This window comes from Colossoma macropomum, unplaced genomic scaffold, assembly GCF_904425465.1.
Source record: "Colossoma macropomum unplaced genomic scaffold, Colossoma_macropomum, whole genome shotgun sequence".
NCBI classification, from domain to species: Eukaryota; Metazoa; Chordata; class Actinopteri; order Characiformes; family Serrasalmidae; genus Colossoma; species Colossoma macropomum.
Window position 1 is genome coordinate 31661743 of NW_023494791.1, and position 24992 is coordinate 31686734.

Consider the following 24992-nt stretch of genomic DNA (forward strand, 5'->3'; position numbering starts at 1 on the left):
CGAAACGCCGCTCGTCAAGTTCTTTTAAAGGTCTTTACAGATGGAGCCAGAAATTTTGATTTTATTTGTTTATTTTTCATTTATTAGAGCTGGAGATGCTTCACCGCCGGCTACTGATGAGATTGTTTGTTTTTTTTTTTACATTTGTATCGTTAGCCATTCGCCTCAGTTTAAACTCAATACTTATATTAAAAAGTGTTCACTTTTCTGTTGATGCCGCCATGTTCTCAATTCCTCGCTGGGATATGTTGGCTGGCGAAGGATGCACCCGTTGGATTCTTCATTGCCATGGAAAAGAAGGACACATTTCTCGGCCGCATATGAAGGTAGTCTATGAAATGGGACAGCCTAGTTGCGCCGCTGTGACGTAATCGGCCTTCAAATGCAGCCTCCGAAGGACACAGCCTCATGTGTTTATTATACATGATCTCTTCTCTGTTGTGCCTTTTCTGCCTAGAAAATATGGCCCATGTAGAGAGATTACATATCACTATTTAGATGCAAACTACAAATAGACCAACAAGGCCTAAAAGTGGTGACACAGAAAAATATGTGTATATATGTATCTATGTATATATTATATTTCATTATTTCAAACATCAAATATTTGTATCAGAAATACCACTCATCCCTACTGTTATACCAAAAACCGCCCAGTCTTGCTTTTCAAATTAAAAGCCCCATTTGCTCAACAATTACACTGTGACATATGTATATGATAAGACTGACTTTTACTGTTGTCCTCAGCATATAAGTCATATGGCTGTCTTAGAATTAGCCTACATGCTGCTCGTGTACTGATTGTGCCCTGTATATCTGTGTCCTGTGTATCAATATATTAATAACAGCAAAATGAAAGAAATTATACCAAATGCTGCTGCACTCAGTTCCATACTGAAGCCATACCTGTTTCCCTGCTGGTCTTGAGTTGGGTTTGATTACTTTGTTTATTTAAAAGTTATCTTTTTATAACATCAAGCCAAAGGCCACATTCACTTACTATTAAACTAGAATCTCTATACTGCTCCAGCAAGTTATATACACACTCTCAACACTGGGACCTCATTCTTAACACAGTGATGATCTCTGTGGAAATTTAGTGTCTTAGGATGGTATTCTGAATAAAATCTTTTAAGGCTGTTTTTTTAAAGAATTATTATTTGAAATTTTTATTATATACTGCAGGCACATTTGGATAAGCACTTTTAGAACAAAGACTGTTTCCAGTATTCTCCAGTTCAGAGTACACATACGCAAAACAAACGCAAAACATTTGCAAGGGAATGCATTTTATTTGCAAGGGAACGCAAAACATTTGCGAGGGAATGCAAAACATTTGCGAGGGAATGCAATGTCATTAACTTTTTTTTTTTTAACCACAGCCCCTTAGGGGCTCCGTACAGAGTGCTAAATTGGAAGTCAGTATATTAATGCTTCTACAGCTCAGAAAGCATGCAAATAGAAATGTATGTTTTTACAACTATTTGTTTCTAATTTATGGCATCAGCAATGGACAAAAAGTACAGGGCAGTGCTGCAGTGTAGTAGCTGTCCTTTGATGTAGCATACATACAGCATAAATTAGCTGGTTAAAGTTGTACTGGCTACTACTACTAACGAATATAAATTCAAAGATTAATTCACTGATGTTACTTGTTCCAGAATTGTGCAGTGCTCATTCCAATCACACAGCATGCCAATCGTCTGCCTGCATTGCCATGCAACAGACTTCCCGTGTCTCCTCCTAGGCCCATATCGTCCTCCTTCTCATGAATAATGACAGCCCGCCCTAGCACTGATAGCCCCCCAAACAGTGTGGCCTCGGAATCCACTGATTGACGAATTTTCCCATTCCGAGAAACAAAATTCCCAAAATCTCCTGGGTGGTGTGGGTGGTTGACTCCTGAAGGGTTGTAATGGCCACCAGTGGAGGTGCATCCTTCGCTCAGGTCACCATACTGGTGAATGTGAATTGCTCTTGCGTGATGAATCGATGCAGGAAGGCCATGCAACCTGAAACTCACTCTTAGCTTTCCCTCTGGGCCGGTTTGTTTAAAAAGAACTTGCCCATACACTTTAGGTGAGCCAGGAGACAGCTGAGTGTTTGGACGCATCCGGCAGGAGGCATACAGTGACCCACTGAATGTTTTATACTCCGATGGGAATGCTTCATTTGACATAGGTCTACAAAACTGGCAACCAAGCACGACCACCAGATGGAGTGCAAGCTGCATGGACTTCATTTCTTGTTATTTCTGGAAAAAAAGGGAAAAGCTGAAGAAAATGGGAAATCTAAGAATGCTCACCATATACATCTGACCTTACAACCATTCAGTTTAAGTAGGAAACAATTTAATGCAATAAAATAGCAAATTTCACCACAATTTGATTATTTTTAAAAATGACACTGTAGACACATTGGCCACAAGGTACACCTACCTTGTATCTACTCTCATTGGCAATTTTATCAGACCCCTTATGAAGTTTAGAACAATCATGAAAATACATTGATGCTGGCTCAACATTATGATGGTCGATGGCATCATCTATTGGCCCAGACCTACCAGCCAAAAACATCCAGTCAACAGTGTCTTGTGACCAGAAACTGAACACTAGCATCTCAAACTGTATATCTACCAGAAGGACCACCAAGGTAGGTGTGTCTAACAGAGTGAAAAAGACCCACTGACGTACCACAGTCAGTGTCACTGTAGTGCTGAGAATGATCAACCACACAAATAATACCTGCTCTATTGTGGTCCCATGGGGGTCCTGACCATTGATGAACAGTGTAAAGAGGGACTAGCAAATTACACAGAGAAACATGACTCACTGCAACATTTACACAGGTAGAAACATTTGTATTGTTCACTGTTGATGGGGTGAGGCATAATAAAAGAAACAGAGTTCTGGAATGAAGTGTGTGCATTGTCTGTGGTGTCTCTTGCTCTACATAAGGTACATTGTTGTACCTAAACAACAGAACACACACAACCTGTCAATAGCTAAGTAATAAAAGATGACCTGATTTCTAAAAGGCATAAAGTTAATGATGACACATTTCTTTAATAATTTAAGCAAGATCACTATTTATTTCCATCTTGTACAGTTTTAAACAAATTTTGAGTACTCTGCATGGTCAGCACTTAGTAACATCCCCTTTGACAAGTATCACAGCTTGTAAATGCTTTTTGTAGCCAGCTAAAGGTCTTTCCATTCTTGTTCACCTATTTTCACCCATTCTTCACCCTTCTTACAAAAGGCTTCTGTAAGATTTCTGGGCTGTCTTTTGAGGTCTGTCCATTGATTTTTGATGATATTTAGATCACGAGACTGTGAGGGCCATGGCAAAACCTTCAGCTTACGCCTTTTGAGGTCCGTTATGGATTTTGAGGTGTGTTTAGGATCATTATCCTATTGTATACTTAGACTGTTTTGTGGGCATCAGTTATTTTATTTTTAAGAGTGCTAGGCAGCTGCTTAGAGGAGTGCGTGGCTGCTGATTGTTCGAACAAAGTTTGAGCAGTCAGAGTATTTATAAAGCCATAGAATAAATGTAGAATATTTTTCTTCAAAATATATTTCTTACACCTGGGAATATAGCTCTTTGGCATTTGTCTCTGTGAGGCTTATGGTATGTTCCTTGAAAAGGACATGGTGACTTGAGATAAGGGCTTGTTTATATTGCTCTCCAATCTATCCTATCAGTTTGTGTGAGCACATTAACTTGTTGAGATTATTTTTCTGCATTATTTTAATCAGGTTTCCCTTTCTGTAATCCTGAAAAATGTATTCCTATTAAACTTTATAAAGTATTCTTCTTTTGAAATTCAAAGTGGGGTCCTCTCTTTTTAGTTTTTGGGGGTATATCGCATTACAGACATTATAAATCGGCATTTTTTAGACATTTTCATCTTATTCATGCTGTGGAAAATTACCAACATTTTGTTTATCTAAAAAAGGATGAACTGCATGGCATTAAACTCAACCAAGTGAAGAAATAAGCCCTTCGTGCTGTTACCTATATGACAAGCTAACGTTTGCAGAGATTATAGCACAACTTGAAATGGACAGCAGTTCAATTTATGTAACGTTATACCATTAATTGAGTAAAGTGTTAAACGTTAAAACACCCCAAAGTAAAACGCCTGAGCATTTCATTTACTTTTTTCTTTTGTTCCCAAACTTTCATCACCGCAATCCACTCTAATTCCCGAAATATACTTCACGCAAGAACGCGAACGGAGACGTTTCAAGCTACGGAGACGGGGGGCTTCGCATGTAGTTGAGTTAAAAAATATGTCACAACACATTTCTTAACGCAACGCAAGCGCGACCTGCATTCTGGGCGTTACAACAAGGGGCGCTAATAACGACAGCCAAGCCTGTCCAAACCATAGATATACACACCTAGATGCCGCGTCAGAGCGGCACATGCCAGTGCCTTTACCCTCAGTAAATGGCTAGTGCCACTCCTGAAAAAATAATAAATAAAAACAAGAACACAAGCCTGCGTTCCTCTTGTCCTGTTTAATAAATACGCCGATAAATAGTCTATACATACTTTAGATTTAGCATGAATAACACCACAATGAATTCAGTCATTAGTTTGAGTACATCTGTAACACAAGCTGCTTTCTTCAGCTCTCCGTGCCACAACAAAAGCCCAAAATGACAGATTATCTGCACAGAGTCTTTATGTCAACATTCCTCCATGACTTTTCCCAGGTTCTGATGGCCGATGGTGGAGCTATGATGTGCCGCTAGTTAGCCGAGCAGAGTAGCCGCTGTCCAGAGTCTTTGCTTTACTCACAGGAGCTGTTGGTATGTGCCTGTTTTGAGAGGCACAAGCCGTTTCTGTGTGGCAGGTGCCACTGGCGAGTGCCACTAACCGAGTGGCACGAGCGGCATGTGCCACTCGTTACCAGTTATCGGTGTCAGGTGCCATTCGCTAAGTGGCACATGCCAGTACGTGCCATTTCCGGACGGCGGAGTTGCCACTTCCTGCTGCCAGATGCCACTTCGGGACTGAACCCCTGCAGAATAGGAAGCCAACTTCAGCTTCGTCCTTCCGTGTATTAAGATGAGAAGTGATTCACACACTGATGGATTTGCTGGTTGTGTTTTTACTGGAGCTTGCGCTAAACTCACGTCAGGTGCAGACTGAATACTTTCCTGCTGGTCCGGACAGCTAATTAGCACGATCAGTTATTAAAGAAATAAAAGCTACCGAGAACAGTCCATGCAACCTAGATTAAATTATGTCTGAGGATTATAACAAAACAAATCTGGTGAAATCTGTGTCCGATTTAATCCTGAGACTCATCATCTCTCAATACAAGTGAATTTGTTCATAAGCGGATCTTGACCGCTCCAACATGGAGGACGTGCAGACGTATCGCCTCACATAAAGAACAGCAGGCAACGCGGCATCTAAGTATGTAAATCTATGGTCCAAGCGGTCTTGTATCGCCAACGTGCTTTCTCAACTGCCATAGCAGACGAGCAGTTGAGTTTCAGGCAAATATGGCTTACATAAACATAAAAAATGATACATTATCACCTAAATCATTTAAAATTACAGTAGAACAAAAACAAAATTACCCAGAAATTTCTAGCTCTAAATTTAAATTTATAGGTCTATTTAACAGTAAACAGAGACGAGACGGAACAAACCGTAAACATAGGCAGAAAAACAGAAAAAAAGTGAAAGTGAAAACGAAATGTTGTGGTCTTGCAAATAAAACAAATGAGGGTATTGGAAAGCACTAAACATCTCATTTCTCATTTGCTGTAAGCAATAACAGTGTCTCAGAAACAGTTAATACATTATCTTACAGGACTACATGGAATATGGCGTTCTATCCCTCATATTTTACAGCTGCGTTAAGGTCATGTACTTTTCAAAAATACAAATTTCAAGTTTACCTGAATGGGTTAGTGGTCCTACCTGGTCCAGTACTTGATTCTAACGGTCAGTTTGACTATCTGCCTGTAGTTATAGAACTACACACTCTCCCTTCAGAGTTTCATAACAAAGGGGCGTAAACAAGGCCTCTAAACCCAAAAATGCAGGCCTGGCAGCAGCGTGGGTGGTGGCTGTTCATGATCAGATTTCATTTTTTTTCTCTGTGCATGTTTGCATTAGTGTTACTGAGGCAAACTGAGAGATTAGCTCTGATCTGTTATGCTATTTCTTCCTACAAATGTGTCTACTGAATATGACTTAGTGAGATGTGCAGAAATACAGCTAAATGTATTTATATACAAAAATCTAAACAGTAAAATGAGGCCTGATAGTGGTGAAATGGTGAAATAGTGTAATTCAAACGCAGAAACAGAAATACTGTTGATCCCTGCTCTAAGCCCGGTCTTACTCTTCAAGATAAAAGGTCCATTGTAGAACTCTGGAGTAATGTATGCTATCATAAATAATATATTTTGAAAGAATTAATTATTAATTTTTAATTAAAGAATGATTTATTACTTTTTTAATTCAGGTGTTTAATACTGCAAGCACATTTGGATAAGCATTTTTAAACGAACAGAGATTGTTTCCTGCATTCTCCTGTTTAGAGTATATTTAACAAAGATCTAACGACAAGGCAAATTTGTTTATACTTTCTTTTCAATTTTTAAACTTAAATGCAGTTCAGAAATGCATGTGGGAAGACATGTATTTTCAAATTGAAGTTTCACGATTATTTGTTCTTAACTTATGGTATAAAGAATGAACAAAGAGGAAAGTGCAGTGCTCCACTGTAGGGGCTGCTCTGTGATGTGGCTGACAAAAGCATAGCTTTTTTGTAGTTATACTAGCTACTACTAAAGTAGATTAATTCATCGATGAAAGTTCATCCACAGTTTTGGGCTGCTCATGCCAATCATATAGCATGCCAGACATTGCTGCACAGCAGTCTTCTGGCTGGTTTCAGGGGTGGAGCCAAGGGCAGAGGCTTGGCCACCCCTCTGACCACTACAGTTAAACAAAATGAGACAGTCAGCCTGGTAATTTTATCTCAAAATGATTTGCGCCCGTTTTGGTGAGTTCTAAATGCTGAATATGCTGATGTTCAAAACCTGTGTAAACTTAAAATTGTCCCTGGAGGGCAGCCATTTGGTTGCATATGTAATTTTACAAAATGGCTTTAAAACAGCATCCTGATCACACTATTATGTGTTTTTCTGTGCTGAACGGTGGGGTTTGTGTGTCTGCCGTCATCTGGAGCTGTGTGGCAGCAGCAAGAGAGCCGTGGACAAGGGCTGGTGAGGACACCTGGATGGTGGCAGAGCAGTGTGGCAGCCTGGTAGTGTTAGCCATGGCAAGCCTTTGATGTTCTTCTAGCTGAAGGCGGAGCTGAGTGCGATGGTTCGGCAGGCATTTCTGCCATTCAGGAAGGCAGCACGAGGCACGTTGCTACCAGTGGAGCTGGCCCGGCACATGCAGCTTGCCGCACCGGCTGACCTTCAAGTTGTCACAGCCACGGCAAGGAGTGGCACTGTGCAGAGGTGGAGGATGCAGCGTTCAGTCTCTCTGCTCCGGCTCTTCGGGGAAAGGGAATGCGGCCCTGAGTGAGGACTGGCGGTGCATGTGGTCGAGAGCGCGCACTCCATGGTATGTGTGTGCAACCCCTGCTGAGGAGACCCTGCAAGAGGGTGGAACAGTGTGCCCCTGCGCACTGCAGGGACTTTGCTTGGCCTTTGGCCAGACTCTTTATAGGTTCACAAGATGGTTTGGACCTTTGAACAGGGGGCTGTGAAATGTTCTGCTATTGGTTTATTTGGCTATGGGCATGCAAGCCTCCTGGGTGAGCATGGTAAGAGAGACTTTAATTTGTAAATAGTCGGTGTTATGGACATTATTAGTGCATACACATTTGTGTCATTCTGTACTGGACTGTGGGGTTGAGTGAGGGGTTTGTGTGTCTGCTGTCATGTAGAGGTGTGTGGTGGTTGGTCAAATCAAACTTTACCATGTCCATGAATCCCCAGATCTGCACCTTTTATCTAACAGGAAAAATAATTACCAAAGGCTTGACTAAACAAATAGGTTTTCAGCCTAGACTTAAAGACTGAGGCTCTGTCTGAGTTCCGAAACACTGACTGGAAGATTATTCCAAAGATGGGGGGCTTAGTACGAGAAGGTTTCCCGGGTCTCCTTTGTTGCCAGACGTCACAGTATATAATGCATAGATGCATGTTTCGGGATGCAGCCTCATTAATGCTGGCTTAAATTTCGCAGAGTGCAACACTGTGAGGTACATCACTTTATTGCTATTTTTAGTAATAAATATATGTCATAGCAAAATGTCCACATTACAGAGCCACATTGATACTGATATCAAGACAACATGCATTAATAAACAAGGCTGAAGCTGACTTGCTATTCTCCAGGTTCTTATTTAAATTTTTCGTTCCACCTTTCTGTTGCCATTGCCTCTATTCTGGTGCGTGTAACACTACAGATACCTGCTAACTGCTACACAATTTTCACGAGCTGACGAAGAATTAGCTAACTTTAGCTTTGCCTCGGTGACCATAGTCGTAATAATAATAATAACTAGAAAGTGAAAGTTTGTGAACAAACGTTAAGCTTGCTTTAAAAAGACAACTAATTACACTAAAACGTTAAAATATTGGAAGACCGTTGATGGTTGCTAAATGGTTAGATGTTGTGTGGTGGTTGCTATGGTATCCAAGATGTTTTGTAAAGTGTTGCTAGGTGTTTGCTATCCTGTTAAATATACTGGGATCTTAAATATACTGCTTCCTTAAATTCACTGCCACCTTAAATCCAGGAGGTCATTTTGAGTACTTGTAAAATTACATAATAAACTTTATGCTCACTTAAACCATTTGCAATTTACAGCATTGTTATGTAATGATTTACAAGTGAAATGAATCATTTTGAAATTAGATTAATCTTTTTGAATCACCCTGTATACTGACACATTAAATCCACTGCCACCTTAAATCTAAGTCGATCTTAAATTAATTGCTGCCTTAAATCCACTGCTCCCTTAAATCCAATGCCTCCTTAATACCACTACCTTAAATTTACTGCCACGTTAAATCCACTGCCAATTTAAATTTACTGATACCTCAAATCCATTGCCGTCTTAAATCTTCTGCTTCCTTAAATTTGTTGCTACCTTAAATCCACTGCTACCTTAAAACCACTGCTCCCTTAAATTCAATGCCTCCATAATTGCACTGCCACCTTAAATTTACTAATATCTTAAATCTACTGTTGCCTTAAATATACTGATACATTAAATCCACTGCCTCCTTAAATCTCCTGCTACGTTCAATTTTCTTGCTACCTTAAATACATTGCTACGTCAAAACCACTGCTACCGTAAATACAATGTCTCCTTAAATCCAATGCCCCCTTAAAATTCACTGCCACCTTAAATTTACTGATACCTTAAATCCACTACCACCTTTAATCTCCTGCTACCTTAAATACACTGCCACCTGAAATTCACTGCTACCTTGAATTCACTGCCACCATAAACTTACTGACACCTAAATCCAATGCCACTTTAAATTCACTGCCACCTTAAATTTACTGATACCTTAAATCCACTGCCACCTTTAATCTCCTGCTACCTTAAATACACTGCCACGTTAAATTCACTGCTACATTAAATTTACAACAACCTTAAATTTACTGACACCTAAGTCTGCTGCCACATTAAATCCACTGCCATCTTAAATCCAAGGCTACCATAAATTAATTTCTACCTCAAGTCCACTGGTCCCTTAAATCCAGTGCATCCTTCATTCCACTGCATTTGTTGGTAACCCTAAATACACTGCCAGCTTAAAACCACTGCTCCCCTAAATCCAGCACCACCTTAATTCCACTGCCACCTTAAATTTACTGAAACCTTAAATACACTGCCACCTTAAATCTCCTGGTGCCTTAAACTTGTTGCTACCTTATATGCACTGCTAACTTAAAAACACTGGTCCCTCAAATCCAGTGCTTCCTTCATTCCACTGCCACCTTAAATTCACTGCCACCTTAAATTCACTGCCACCTTGCATTTACTGATACTTTAAATCTACTGCCATGATAAATGCACTGCGACCTTAAATTAACTTACACCTTAAATTCACTGCCACCTTTAATCCAGTGCCACTTTAAATTTAGTTCTCCTTAAATTCACTGCCACCTTAAATCAACTACCACATTAAATTCACTGCCACTTTAAATGTACTTCCACCTTAAATCCACTGCCTCCTTAAATCCATTATTTGTGCTGATATTGCTGTGCATTAGGCTGTAATCATGTGAGTTTTGTGTGTATGAGTGTCTGTGTAAGAGAAGTGCATTGTGACATCACTTGCAGCAGTTAGACTTGAATTAAGCAATAGAACACTCAAGGTTGTGTGTTATAGCGATAACACACAACCTCAAGTGTTCTATTGCTTTTATACAACAGTTAAATATATGAAGTAAGGAATAAATAAATTGGGCCATGAACGTGGCATTTAATATGTTTTACTGTTAGCAATTCCTTCCTCCAAATTATAGTTCCTTAACAAGCAGCTTGTTGCTACGTCAGAGTAATGTGCTCCGCTCACTCGCTGCACAGCCAGCAGTTCGTTCTCCAGCTCCTTACACAGACCAACTGAAAGTTTCGAAATTTAGTGTGGTCTCACCTTCAGAGTCTGACTAAATCGGGTGTAGGTCAAATGTAATCTTAAAAGTATCCATTTTCTGTTTCTGTGCAAAGTAAGAAGTAAAAACGTCCAAACAGCTTGAGCGTCTCTTACAGCTGTCAAAGTCGATGCTTAGCAACAGCGTTTCAGCTGAGTGATACAGTGTTTGTAAAAAATCCGTGATGTTACGGCGAAATAACAGCACAGTTACAATGCTTCTCAACCAACCAGCTTGCCTGGCTGGAACTAACTGTTGTATAATGTCCCAAACATTCTGCCATTCATTTCCTATGAGAAAAAAATATTGTCTTTGAACAATCGTTTTATGAAGACTGTATGTCAGATCCCTTAGAAAAGCCCAAGTAACCTAATTGGGTATATGTCCTATGATCCTGTTTCATGGTTCTAGCTCAAAAACTGTGGGATGAGAAACATTTTTATTTTTTGAACATAGAATAATAACAAGGAGAAGATTACAAAGAACAGTAAATTAGCTTTTCAAGCCAACTTAATAATAATAAGAAGAAGATTACGAAGAACAGTAAGTTGGCTTTTTCAAGCCAATTTAATGAGAAGATTACGAAGAACAGAAAGTTGGGTTTTCCAAACCAACCTGATAATTTACTGTTGAGCTGAATGTGATTATATGAATAACTTCAACACAATTTTTTTGTCATTTTAATAAAGTAGCCACAATGCATTAATGCACCCCTAGTATTTTGGACTGCGCTTCACTCTTGACATTTGTTCTTCATCATGCAGTGCTTTAAGACAGCCTTGTCCAAGCTAAGCTTGTTGCAGTCACTTCAGCATTTCATTTTGAATAGGCCAACTCATATCTCAGTACAAACAAAATCCATGCAAGTCATAAAAAAGGGACACAACAATTAAAACCATTTAAACAACCAAATTCTAATGATAATTTTTAAGGTCTATCTAACCGCTTTGGTGGAACAAAACAAAATAAAGCAGAAACTTTATTTCTTCTTGAGACTGCTGAAGCAATTGAATCCTGATGATCCAGTTCTACATAGTGATCATCAAGTCCATCCTCACATCATCTATAACCATCTGGTTTGGTTCCTCCGCTCAGAAGAACGAGTCAGACTAATGGCTAATATGCAGCCTATTACGAGCAGTAAATCCGCCTCTTTCAGTGACGCAATTCTCTTGTATTTGCATAACATATTTGTGTAGATGAATCAAAAGCTAAGGCGCAAAAACTAATATCCTTGATAGCAAAATGTGATACTGAGACATTAAAGTTGTCTCTTAAACAAATCATATAACGTTAAAACCATTACTAAACCACTAACCATCATGCATACATGTGCTCAGCTTTTGCTATATATATTCTAAGTCTGCCACTTTCAGGACTGCGCATGCCTGAAAACTTGTGGTCTAAGCTACTAACTGAGAACGTCGATTCTCCATGAAAGCTTAGGGGAAAGTCCCCGGACACTGAGCAGAAATGCTCTGCGCAAAACGCAGAAGGCTAGCCGGCGGTGCGGATAAACTGCCGAGACGTCCACACAAAGCGGACTGAGCAGAGCGCAGCCGGGTGCCTTGGTCACAGCTAGAGACATGCAGGTAGGGAGTGAAACACCCCACCAGAACGGGGCTCAGTCTCAGGGTGTGCACATTTTAAGAAGTGTTCTTTAACAATCTGGATAGAGTGAAATCTCGCAGGAAACAGATGTAATAACTCGCCTACTTTTTATCTCTTTCTCTTCTCGTTTCTGCAGAAGGTTTGTCTTAACTAATATTGAGTAACAGGTCTAAGCTTCTGTAGTTTCAATAAATTGGCTTTTGTCGAAAACGCAGTCCAGTATATTGGAGCCCCTTTCCCCTTTAGCTATTTTCAGAAAACTAAGTTCAGGAAGTTGGAGTAAAGGAAGTGAGCCGGCGCTGGTAGCCCGATAGACAGAGCATTGCCCTGACTATTATGAGCAGCCAATCCCAGCATAGCATTCGAGATATTAGCCAATTGCAGTGCACGACTTCGATTGCTCCTAGCCAATCTCAACGCAGAATATGAGCCACTATCCAATCAGAGCGCTCGGAAGGCGGGACAATGCTGAAAACGGGTGGGGTAAAAACAAGGCTGGCGCGCCATTCACTGCTTTTACTTTGAATGGCTGGTCATGCGCATGCGCATCTAGATCAATTTTGTTTTAAGGTAGTTCATGGCAGCCGGAGGCTGAATTTACTCGCTTTAAAAATCAGACCATATGCATCAAAGCAACTTCGTACTTTTTCTACACTTAATCATAGCCTAGCTGCGTTTTGCATGCATTGTAATCACGATGTTAGGGCATTTTGCAAACGTGGAAAAGGCACAGCTCGTCAGCTACGTGGAGGATTATTTGGAGTGTGTGGAGTCGCTTCCCCTGGACATTCAAAGAAACGTATCGTTGCTGAGAGAAATCGACACCAAATATCAAGGTATGATATCATTTTGTGTGCCTGCCTGAAATATCTGTATATATTCTACCCACGCTGCCCTTTACTTGCTTAACGCAAGTTACTACACCCTGCTTTGCTCTGGCACCTTTTTTCTCTCAGTCCATTCAACCCCATTATAATTTTAAGTTCATTTTCATGTTCCTCTCCCGTTTCCGGCCGACCTGTTTGAGCTTTTACAGCATTTTCCGTTTTCTCCCTTGATCAGTGTATTGCAGCCCTCATTCTGCCTTCTCACAGTCAGCCATTTTGGCTCTGAGTCTACCTTCTTCTCTTCTGTGGCTTTTATTGAGTTCTTGTTAGTCCTATCAAGCCTCGACAGATTTAAAACCGAAAATTACTGAAAGCTAAAAGTGCTTTACTTTATTGGTAACCTAACAGGCTGTGTTATTTGAGTAGTAGAGGCATGCAGAGCTCCTCCTTTGGGACGTAGCTGAAGTTGGCTTTTTATTCGAATTTTCTGTTCCACCTTAAATTGTGCGGCAGTTACATTCTGGCGATTGTGACCAAGAATAGTTTCCTGTGGGTCTGCGGACGGAGACTTGGTCATAGTTATTGCACACTGTACTGCGCAGTTCTTACAATCTGTAGTATCTAAAAATGCCTCTGTTACTTTTAGGTTCTGTGATGTGGTGCTGGGTGATTATGTCGTGTGCACCGGTGTTAGTGTCACACAACGACGATATTGATTTTTTTTGTTTTTGTTTTTTTTAGGTCTGTAGAACTTAAGCTTTACTGGTCACCTAGGTTAACAGCCTGTACTATTTGAGTAGTGGAGGCATGCAGGGCACCTCCTGTGGGCAAGCGGTCTCCTGAGAGGGGAGCAAAAGTGCAATGTATGTGGTGGGAAGAGGGCCAAAAATATAAAACAATATACAAATAAACAAGTTTGATTTACACTGGTCTGTTTTACTCTGAGTGTTATTTTAAAATGCATTTTATAGCATTGCTCTGTAATCCCTGGTTGTCTACAAGTGAACGCATTTCATTACTCTGACCTGGTGCTACAGTAATGCGGGACAGTATTGCTAAAATTCAGTATTGTATTTATTTTAGTAGTTTGGCTAGATTAGCAAAATAAGACTAATCATCATGTTGTTTTTACAAACAGAGAAAGTTAAGTTGAATTGGTTTCATTCAAAATAGCGCTGTGTACCAAGTACTGAGCAGGCATGCTGAGAGACTGAGCAGTGCTGCTAACATTGCACTAAAACTAAAACTAGGCAGTGATATGCATGGTAGTACAATACTGTCTCTCTACAGCCTGTTTTACAAAAAAAAAATGAAATTAACAATTAAGCCTTATAATTCTATTTAGTGGAACAGAGTAAAGTTGATATATAGACTTTGGTAGCAAGTCTCTACTTTTTTCACCTCCATTTAGCTGACCTACATGGCACCCATTTTGGGGAAGCCATTGTGATTGTGTGTTTAAATCGGACTAAAATCACACAGAGTAGGTCAGGTGGCAATTTACCAAGGGGGAGTGTATAAAGTGACCAATGGCTTCGTGTTGGGCAGTCAAGGAGTCAGTTAACACTTTTATATGTGAGCAGACTCTCCTTCACTCCGTTTATTGATTAGCGTGGCAGCATACACTCGACTTATGTCATACCGTATCAGCTGGTATTGGAATGTTGATGTTGGTGAATTTTTATGAGCACGAGTAGATAAGCACGACATGGGGCCAATATCCGATTCCAGTGTCTATACATGCATTCGTGGAAATATCACAGTAATAACACTGGTCAGTACTACTGTGATGGGTTTGCTGCAGTGACTCTTGTGTACTGGGGACTTCTTTCAGCTGTAGTCAGATAAACATTTTCACGGGCTAACTCCTAATTTTTGGTCTGAATTATAGAAATGCTTAATCAAATGTGTCGTATTTAAAGTTAGTAATCCTGCATCAGTACCAAAAACCAGCCAGGTGTTGCTTTGAAAAAAAGTAAATATGAAAAACTTGATCAGTTCATCACAACATTAACTTCATCAAAACATCAGTTGTGGTGGTTACAGTTTGCAAACTCCAACAAAGTCTGATTTGATGCAGTTAGTTTAATTTCTGAAGGGCATTGGATCTCGTGCAGCAGGGTGAAAAAAAGTGGTTTCGATATTAATGATGGATATTCATGAATATGTGAAAATTTAACTGTTCTTTTTCAGTGGCCAAAATGTGAACTTTGCATTTAGGGGTGCAACAAAAAAAATCAATGACCAAATTAGTTGGCAACTAATTTAATAATTAATTACGTCATCATACGTTTTTTTTGCGCTAAGTGAGAATGTTTTGACATTACCGCATACTGGAGAGTTACCAAAGGCGTGATGGCAGCCTCAAGAACAAAATCCTCAAAAGTGTGGGAGCTCTTCATGTTTGACTCTGAAAAAAGGTTGTCAGTCGTACTATTTGTAAAGCCGAACTTAGCTGGCATGGGAGGACATCCGCCATGTTGGAGCATCTGAAGAGGAAACACGTCGGCTCACTGGATGAAGAATATTCATCTCTGTAAAATAGCTGTGCTTGCTAGTTTGTTAATGTTAAAAGCCATCCTATTTCATGTTATGAGCTGTAACATCTTTTATTTCAAAATGCATGTTCTCTGGTATTGTTAATGGAGTTGGAAAAGAGAAAAGAGTAACTATTAATGACCCTGTTCACATTACAAATATTGCATTGTTGTCTTACTCGAGGCTACCAGTGCGTTCAAATTGTGCGAACATAAGAGAGCAAACAGTTTTCTGTTTGCCTTGAGTTCTCCGCGAATGTTTGCAAACACTCGCAGTTTCAAGAGGTAGTTCAAAATCTGAAAAAATCAATTATTCATTTCAATAATCGATAGATTATGGGATTGTCAAATTAGTTGTTTGCTGCAGCCGTATTTGCATTAGGTAATGTTGAGCGCTCTCTCATTCTTTTTTTTTCTTCATGCTCTTTTATTAACAAACTGAGTATTAAAGCTGGTATGCTTGGGCTGGAGTCAGTGCTACTCTTAGAATTAGAGAGAAGTGAAGGTGAATTTAATATAAACTTATTTGAATAAATGAATGTATAAAGAAAACATTAGCATTATTTGGACCATTGAATGAATTGTTACCAAGGGTACGGTAGTAATTTGACTACATTGGCATAATAAAGTTGAATCTTTCCTTGCTTCTCTTTTTTTCTCACCCAGAAATCCTACAGGAAGTGGATGATGTTTATGAGAAGTATAAGAAGGAGTCAGATGGAGCTCAGAGGAAGCGTCTGCAGATGCAGCTCCAGCGTGCGCTCATCAGCAGCCAGGAGCTGGGTGATGAGAAGATCCATGTGGTCACTCAGATGATGGAGTTGGTGGAGAACCGCTCGCGACAGATGGAAGCCCACTCGCCCTGCTTCTTAGAGCCAGGAGACACCGAGCGATCAGCTGAAAAGGTTCGTCACGAGACAGGAACTAGCTCTGCTAATGTTGTGCCTGAGCGGTCGTCATCCCGTCGGCCACGGCGACATAGGAACAGCGAGAGCCGTGATTCTTGCCTCGGAGCCAATGGGGCGTTAGAGGACTTATGTGATGAACCAGCACAGCAGCCTCGTGAGAAGAAGTCTAAATCAGCCAAGAAGAAGAAGCGGTCCAAAGCAAAGCAGGAGCGTGAGGCATCGCCAGTGGAGTTTACCATCGACCCCAATGAGCCCACCTACTGCCTCTGCGAGCAGGTGTCCTACGGAGAAATGATCGGCTGTGACAATGAGCAGTGCCCCATTGAGTGGTTCCACTTCTCCTGCGTTGGACTCACCTACAAACCCAAGGGCAAGTGGTACTGTCCCAAGTGCAGGGGTGACAGTGAAAAGACTATGGACAAAAGCACAGAGCGGCCCAAGAAGGACCGGAGGTCCAGGTAGTGCCTCAGAGCAGCAGAGTAGGATTGTACCCGTTGAAATATTATGCCTATAAGAATTAGCCTGGTACAGACATAGGCTGCGATTACAGTGTGCATTGCAATATATTAAAACACGTTAGGGAATCAGTCAGTAAAACCTTAATAAACCGCGCAAGCAATTGGTGACACCTTGATGTGACACGAAATACAGTAATCTGACCAAAATTATTTGTGCTTGTTGGGTTGTAAGAGCATCTTGATTCATTAATATCCACAGGATGTTCTGGGATTTGGTTAGGATGCTCACAGAACACACAGGTCTCTTTTGGATACTATATCAGTATCATAAAGGCCAGTATGGTGGTGATTTTTAACTAACAATATATTGTGCAGCCCCTTATTACAAACCTTGCAGGCTTTCACTTGATGGATTCAGTCTCACATTACGCTAGCAGGGAGCCATTTGTGCATACAGGCACAGCTTTTGTCAATATCAAGAACTTAGGACTTTGTTGTGATTTTCATTTAGACTTCCTTGCCTTGTATTTGCACTTATTTATTGTCAACTGTCCCTTTAGCCAAAGGTACTGAACAATATATAAATGTGGCTGCTTAAAGGGCTCCCAGTTGATCTGTCAGAGCTCTGCCCACATTCTTTCTTGTGAGATTCGACAGGTTTTATAGAAGGTTGGATAAATCTGAAAGTCTAATAAATTTAGGTTGGATTTTAGATTCCATACGTAACATTGAGTTTTTCAAGTTGGAAGTGCTACACTGCTGAGCCGCACTACATTGTTGTAGTTAAGTGAAACTAGGCAGACTGAACACGACAATGACTTTGCCACCATGCTGGTTAGTTAAAACTGCATCTGATTGTTCTTTACAGTGTGATCTATCACACTTTTGAAATTAATAATGCACTCTAAATTTACATTTACCAGCGTTCCATGAAGTCCAACCTAGCAACAGTTGTTATGAATGCACTTTGTGAGCAGAGCCTGGACATGTCAATTTGTGTAAAGCCAGAGTGAATCTGTGGAGCAAAAACAAAGTGAAAGCTTGTGAGATATGGGTTTGTTTTTCCAGGCTTTAGAAGACTGGGCTTTGTGCAGGATGGTGGACGAGCTTTTAGCTAAATTACTGCTTCGAAGTTTCTCCTGATTCCCTTAGCCCAAATGTGATTCACCCAGGTGCTGCTCTTGCTAAAGAAAGAAAGAAATAAAGAAAAATAAACCCAAACTTCAAGGTGAATGATGCTGATGGCTCATGCACCTTCAAAAGACTTGTGTTCAGAATACTGCCATCAATGTTTGTAAGATATTGAAAAAAATATTTTTCAAACTTTATTTTTTCATTTTACTGTATGTTGTGTTGCGAGAGAAGTTTAGACATAAGAAGTCATTGGACATAGAAAAGAAAATCAAATCAAAATACAGTGTTTCATGATTATATCTACATTATTTTTCCAATTAATTGCATTTCACATGTTAACACGAATAAGGAAACGTAATTTTCCCGAATGTCTTCCAGTGAGAGAATGATTGTTTGGTTTATTGTATCTGGTGTAATGTGTTTTTTTTTTTTTTTTTATAAAGTTTCACATATTTAAATAAACCTGTGCCTATGTCTCTACTTAACGTTTGTTAGACTTATTTGTGAATAAGATGTCACTTATTACATGATGAAGTAGTTCATAGTGCAGAATAAGTTGATGTATGTATTTTTAATGCAGCGTATCTTCTATATTAAGCCCATTCCACATCCACTCCTTGGTTCCATAGGTGCCATAAACAGGTTATCCACAACCAATCCATGTACATTAATGCTCAGTATAAGCTACTAGTGTTCAGAAGATAACAAAGCACTTTAAATGTATGCAGTGTTGAACTATTTTACTGGAAAAAGAACCTTGTGAATTTAAACTTTTTTGATATTTTGTGTGAAAGGGAGAACATTATGCTGGACCTTCAACATTTCCTAGCTTTTGAGCTCCCCCTGAATGTTTGAATGAAGTTGCTTAAGCTTTGTTCACATGTTTGCGGTAAACGGACGATGGTAAACTAGTTATTTTAGTGTTGTCAATGGGGCCATAACAGAAAAACGGTCCGCAGACCGCAGCGGTGGAACGCTCCGTCAAAAGTTCAATTTTCCCAACTAACCGTGTACACGCCTTCTATACGGACAAGCAGTGTGTCCCAATTCAGGGGCTGGATCCTTCGGAGGACGCGGTCTGCGAAGGCTGAACCGAAATAAGACGGTCTGCCCTACGGCGGATTTTCTGTTTGCGTCACAGCCCGCTGTTCCCGTCCTTACCGTTGCGCCACGAAACACCGCTCTTGTCAAGTTATTTTAAAGTTCTTTAAAGACAGAGCCAGAAACGTTGATTTTAATTGTTTATTTTTTTCATTATTAGAGCTGGAGATGCTTTACCGTCGTGTACTGATGAGATTTTTTTTTTTTTTACATTTGTATCGTTAGCCATTCGCCTCAGTTTAAACCCAATACTTACATTTATATATACTTAACTTATCTGCCACGCGATGGACTGGCGACCTGTCCAGGGTGTATCCTGCCTTCTGCCCAATGACAGCTGGGATAGGCTCCAGCACCCCACCGCGACCCAGAAGGATAAGCGGTTTAGATGATGTATGTATGTATGTATGTATGTATATATTTAACTTATATTTAAAAGTGTACTCTTCAGCCGCCGTTCGCTTCTTTGTTGATGCTGCCATGTTCTCGAATCCTCGCCGGCAGGCAATGAACCTCGGGATATGTTGGCTTGCGAAGGATGCACCCGTTGGATCCTTCGTTGCCATGGAAAAGGACATATTTCTCGGCCGCATATGAACCTTAGGAGCCTTCGAAATGGGACAGCCTAGTCGCGCCGCTGTGACGCAATCGGCCTTCAGATGCAGCCTCCGAAGGACGCAGTCCCTGAATTGAGACACAAAAGCTGCATGCATATACGTCTACCGCTCCGTCCTTGCATTGTCTAGCATGTAGGCACCCTGTATTAACGCTGCATTTACACTGTTCCGGCTTGTCGGCGGACGTGAACGCACTCTCCTCCTTCAGTTGGCCGCATGTGGGCGTTAACAAAGACGTTCCCTGCGTCATCCAATTAAATCACGTCCTGCTAAGTCAAATTTTAATTAATAAATGTGCTGATTTTCTAATAATCAAAAAACAAACTTAGGATGTTATATATTACAAATATATAAATCTAGGTTTAAAATTGTTGGAGGTTTTCCTCTATGCTCCACCGGTACGTTTGAATACGGAACAAAAGTTTCATACATTGTTGTGAACACTTATCGCGCAAACACCAGCTATCTTCTGATTGGACAGACGCATCGCGTTGGCCGGATTAATCTGCATAAAGTTCAGCTCGGCTCAACTTTTTTTTAAAAATGATTTATTAGATAATTACATTTGTACAAAAGCAGTATAAAGCAGAGCAAATATAGTTAAGTCAGATAACAAACTGCATAAACAAAAGATGTGGTAACAATTTTAAACAACAAAGTTTAAACAAAAAAAGAAAGAAAGAAAAAAGCCAGGGGAAAGAGCACATGTTTTTACAAAAACAAATTAAAATATAGCCACAAGCGGCAATGAGCGGGTTCAAGCACACATAAGCACAAGAAGCTCTCATGCACTTTGAGCCAAATAGGCCTAATCAGGCCTCATGCAGTTTGGGCCTTCAAGGCAGAGAGGCTGAAAAGAAGTCTGAGTTTATCAACAGGCCTTCATTTGTCATGAACCATTTTATTTTCAACATATCTTTACATTTCTATGGACTGATCTACAAAGGTTTGTAGAACATGCAAAGGATTATCAACATAGATGTCAAAAATACATGAGTAATGGTAAAATATCTGTCATAGTTGTGTTTGCAAGGGGTTTTGTTTCTCCATGTTTAAGCTTTGATAATCAGGCCATAAGACCCAGTGCACTCAAAAGGGGTCCTTTTGGCACAGAGGAGCTCACTGAAAGTGGTTTAGAATTGGTCAAAAGGTCTCCACATGTTATGATAATTGATCAGGGAACTTGATCAAAGCTGTTCACTGAGTTATGTTCAGATTGACCTTTTGACCTTAGTATAATAAGCTGTAATTTTTGAAGGAATAACTCAAAATACTACACAAGGAGTGAAATATTTGACATAACATGTAATTACAAAGTTATTCGGGTCAGTGAACTGAATCAAATGGCACCCTGTGTTTATCTGTAGACTTTATAATAACACTGTAATAGCATCTTTAATGATTTTTGAGGTTTTTGACAGCTAAGGCACCCTCTAAAGGTCATATCTGGACCAAATTTTGCAAACCCTGTCTGAGTCTCAATATATATATATGTTCTCAAAGTTTTGAGATGATACAACCAAAGACTGATGAGTTATAGCAAATCAAGCTGGCTATGCCAAGGCCGCAGTGATGTATTGAAGGAGCAACACCAGGTTGAGTGAAAAAGTCAATATTTTTTTGATAATTATCTACCTAGACAGGCCACAGAGTATTTCTAGACCAAATTCGAGAAGTTTGGATCAAAACTCAGAGACTAGTTCGAAAAGCATGGTTTTCAAACAGCTAACGATTACAAAAAAACTATGCATTTTTATAATAAACATGCAATGGTAAAATTGTTTGGCATACTGTACTACATAAGATTCTTAAAGAGTTTGTGTCAAAAATAGTAATAATATGTTTATATCATGTAATAATATATGATTTTTTATGAATAGCACCCCCCAGTGGCCAAATCTGTTGAAACTTCACTGGTTGTTAGAAAGGGGCTTCATGTAGAATCCATTCAAGTTTCGTCATGATTGGTCAATGTTAAGCCTGTCAAAAGCCTGCTGAATGCTGATTGGCTGATGGCGGCCATAAATTTCAATGAATCAAAATATAGCTGCAAGCGGCAATGAGCGGGTCCAAGCACGTATAAGCCCAAGAAGCTCTTATGCACTTTGAGCCTAATAGGCCTAATAAGGCCTAACGCACGTTGGGCCTTCGAGGCAGAGAGGCCGAAAAGAAATCAGAGTTTATCAACAGGCCTTCATTTGTCATGAACTAGGAGCAGGGGGCTTTAAACCTAATATATGTTTATATTTCAATTTACTGAACTACAAAGGTTTGAAAGAATACATGAGTAATGGTAACATTTCTGACTTTCTTGTGTTTGCAAAGTATTTTGTTTCTCCATGTTAAAGGCTTTGATAAGCAGGACACAAACAGACCCAATGGACCCATAAGGGCCCTTTAAGCATAAAGGACCTCAGTGAAAGTGGGTGAAAATTGGTCCAAAGGTCTTCAAATGTTATGTAAATCGATCATGGACCTTTGTCAAAGATGTTCACCGAGTTTTGTTCAGACTGACCTTTTGACCTTGGTATAATAAGCTGTAGTCTTTAAATGAATAATTCAAAATACCAGAGAAGGAGTACAATTTATGACATAACATGTAATTACAAAGTTATTCAGAACAGTGAACTGAATCAAAATACACCTGTCATTTATCTGTAGACTTTGTAGTATTGTAACAAAATTTTTAAAGATTTTAGGTGTTTTTGAGTGCTAAAGCGCCCCCTATTGGCCAATCAGGATCAAATTTTGCAAGTCACATGAGAGTCTCAATTCATAAACATATTTAGAATTTTGAGAAGATTGGACCAATGACTGATGAGTTATAGCAATTTAAGCTAGCAATGCTATGGCCGCAATGATTTAGTGATGGAGGGAGACCACAATGAGCAAAAAATGGGAAATGTGCTGGATAATTATTTACCTAGACAGGGTACAGAGTATTTCTAGACCAGATTTGAGAAGTTAGCTTCAAATTCCACGGACTAGTTCGAAAAGTGTTAATTTCAAACAGTTAACGATTGAAAAAAAAACTAAGCAATTTTTTAATAGACTTCTAATGACAAAATGGTTTGGAATAATGCACTGCATGAGGGCATTTAAGTTATTTGACCAAAAATGACAATCTGTACAAGATATACTTGATTTTCTGTGATAGCGCCCCCCAGTGGCCAAATATTTTGAAACTTGTTAGAAGGTGGTGAGATAGAGATAGCTGTCAAGTATCATCAGGATTGGCCAATGCTAAGCCTGTCAAATGGCTGCTGAAAGCTTATTGGCCGATGGCAGCCATAAATTTAAATATATCGAAGTGTCCTTAACGACTTACTTATAGTCTTACTAGTAGATGGTACTTGCAAAGTTTCAACTTGATTGGATGTACAGATGCTGAGAAACAGCTATTAAGGCACATTAAGCATTTACAGCGCCCCCTAATGACCAATGTGCACAAAAATGGATTGGCTACCTCAGAGTCTCATTAGGAATAAGCCTGTCAAGTTTCAAATTTTTTGGGTAAAGGATTCTCGAGTTACAGATTTTTCAATTAAATAAGAATTATTTAGATTTTTCCAGAAGGATTAATTTGCATATGGCAGCCATTTTGAGTAAAAAATTGAAAATGTGCTGGATAATCATTGAGTCTTAGGCTATGCTGAATTTTTTGACACCAAAAACATGAGGATTGGATGAAAACTGTAGGACTAGTTCACAAAAGTAGTTTTTGCATATTATGCAAATTAGCTCAAAATCTAAGTGGGCGGAGCTTAATGGTCCAAATTACAAAGTTGTTTTGTTGGACCCAAGGAATCAGGAAAAAAATATGTCATGTCTGGCAAAAATCTGGGGAAGGAATTATGGAGCCAAACGCGTTGTGTTGCGCAATAGCGCCACCTTTAGGCCGATTGGGCTCATTTCGCGAACCTGAGTAGCGGGAGGGACTACTACCTATTGACCAAGTTTCATGTCTCTAGGACTTACGGTTTGGTCTGGGCGATTCGTTTTATCGGAGAAAAAGAATAATAATAATAAATATAGCCGCAAGCGGCAATGAGCGGGTCCAAGCACGCATAAGCCCAAGAAACTCTCATGCACTTTAAGCCTAATAGGCCTAATAAGGCCTAACGCACTTTGGGCCTTCGAGGCAGAGAGGCTGAAAAGAAATCAGAGTTTATCAACAGGCCTTCATTTGTCATGAACAATGAGCACGGGCTTTAAAACCTAATATACGTTTATATTTCAATTTACTGATCTAAAAAGGTTTGTAGAAATACATGAGTAATGGTAACATTTCTGACTTTGTTGTGTTTGCAAAGTATTTAGTTTCTCCATGTTAAAGGCTTTGACAAGCAGGACATAAACAGAACCAATGGACCCATAAGGGCCTTTTAAGCATAAAGGACCTCAGTGAAAGTGGGTGAAAATTGGTTCAAAGGTTTTCAAATGTTATGAATATTGATCAGGGACCTTTGTCAAAGATTTTCATTGAGTTTTGTTCAGATTGACCTTTTGACCTTGGTATTACAAGCTGTAGTCTTTAAATGAATAATTCAAAATACCAGAGAAGGAGCACAATGTATGATATAACATGTAATTACAAAGTCATTCAGATCAGTGAACTGAATCAAATGACACCTCTTATTTATCTGTAGACTTTGTAGTATTGTTGTAACAACATTTTTAAAGATTTGAGGTGTTTTTGAGTGCTAAAGCGCCCCCTATTGGCCAATTAGGAACAAATTTTGCAAGCCAAATCAGAGTCTCAATGTATAAACAAACTTAAAGTTTTGAGATGTTCGGAACAAGGACTGATGAGTTATAGCAATTTAAGCTAGCAATGCTATGGCTGCAATGATTTAGTGAAGGAGGGAGACCACAATGAGCAAAAAATGGAAAATGTACTGGATAATTATTTACCTAGAGAGGCTACCGAGTATTTCTAGACTAGGTTTGAGAAGGTAGCTTCAAATTCCACGGACTAGTTCGAAAAGTGCTAATTTCAAACATTTGACGATTGAAAAAAAATTAAGCACTTTTTTAATAGACTTCAAATGACAAAAGTGTTTGGAACACTGCACTGCATGAGGGCATCTAAGTTATTTGACCAAAAATAACAATCTGTACAAGATATACT

At 39.6% G+C, this 24992-nt stretch overlaps 2 protein-coding genes across 3 annotated transcripts; one reads left to right on the forward strand and one right to left on the reverse strand.

Annotated features, from left to right (window-relative positions):
- Positions 1 to 1326: 1326 nt before the first annotated feature.
- sod3b (superoxide dismutase 3, extracellular b) lies at positions 1327 to 6058 on the reverse strand. 2 transcript variants are annotated; one of them, XM_036574862.1, is made up of 2 exons: positions 5950 to 6049; positions 1327 to 2254 (listed from the first exon to the last, which is right to left on the reverse strand). In XM_036574862.1, the coding sequence occupies exon 2, from the start codon at positions 2240 to 2242 to the stop codon at positions 1649 to 1651; it is 594 nt and encodes a 197-aa protein (XP_036430755.1). In that variant the 5' UTR covers positions 2243 to 2254; positions 5950 to 6049; the 3' UTR covers positions 1327 to 1648. The 2 variants fall into 2 exon arrangements, with proteins under 2 accessions (XP_036430755.1, XP_036430754.1); XM_036574861.1 differs by having other exon boundaries at positions 1340 to 2254; positions 5928 to 6058.
- Positions 6059 to 12054: 5996 nt separating this feature from the next.
- On the forward strand, positions 12055 to 18565 carry ing2 (inhibitor of growth family, member 2). Its single transcript, XM_036574863.1, has 2 exons — positions 12055 to 13115; positions 16310 to 18565. The coding sequence occupies exons 1-2, from the start codon at positions 12977 to 12979 to the stop codon at positions 17011 to 17013; spliced, it is 843 nt and encodes a 280-aa protein (XP_036430756.1). The 5' UTR covers positions 12055 to 12976; the 3' UTR covers positions 17014 to 18565.
- Positions 18566 to 24992: the final 6427 nt, after the last annotated feature.

Coding starts and splice junctions, on each gene's coding strand:
- sod3b (XM_036574862.1), bottom strand. CDS start 2,242: ATGAAGTCCATGCAGCTTGCACTCCATCTGGTGGTCGTGCTTGGTTGC.
- ing2 (XM_036574863.1), top strand. CDS start 12,977: ATGTTAGGGCATTTTGCAAACGTGGAAAAGGCACAGCTCGTCAGCTAC. Junction 13,116..16,309: donor AATCGACACCAAATATCAAG/GTATGATATCAT, acceptor TTTCTCACCCAG/AAATCCTACAGGAAGTGGAT.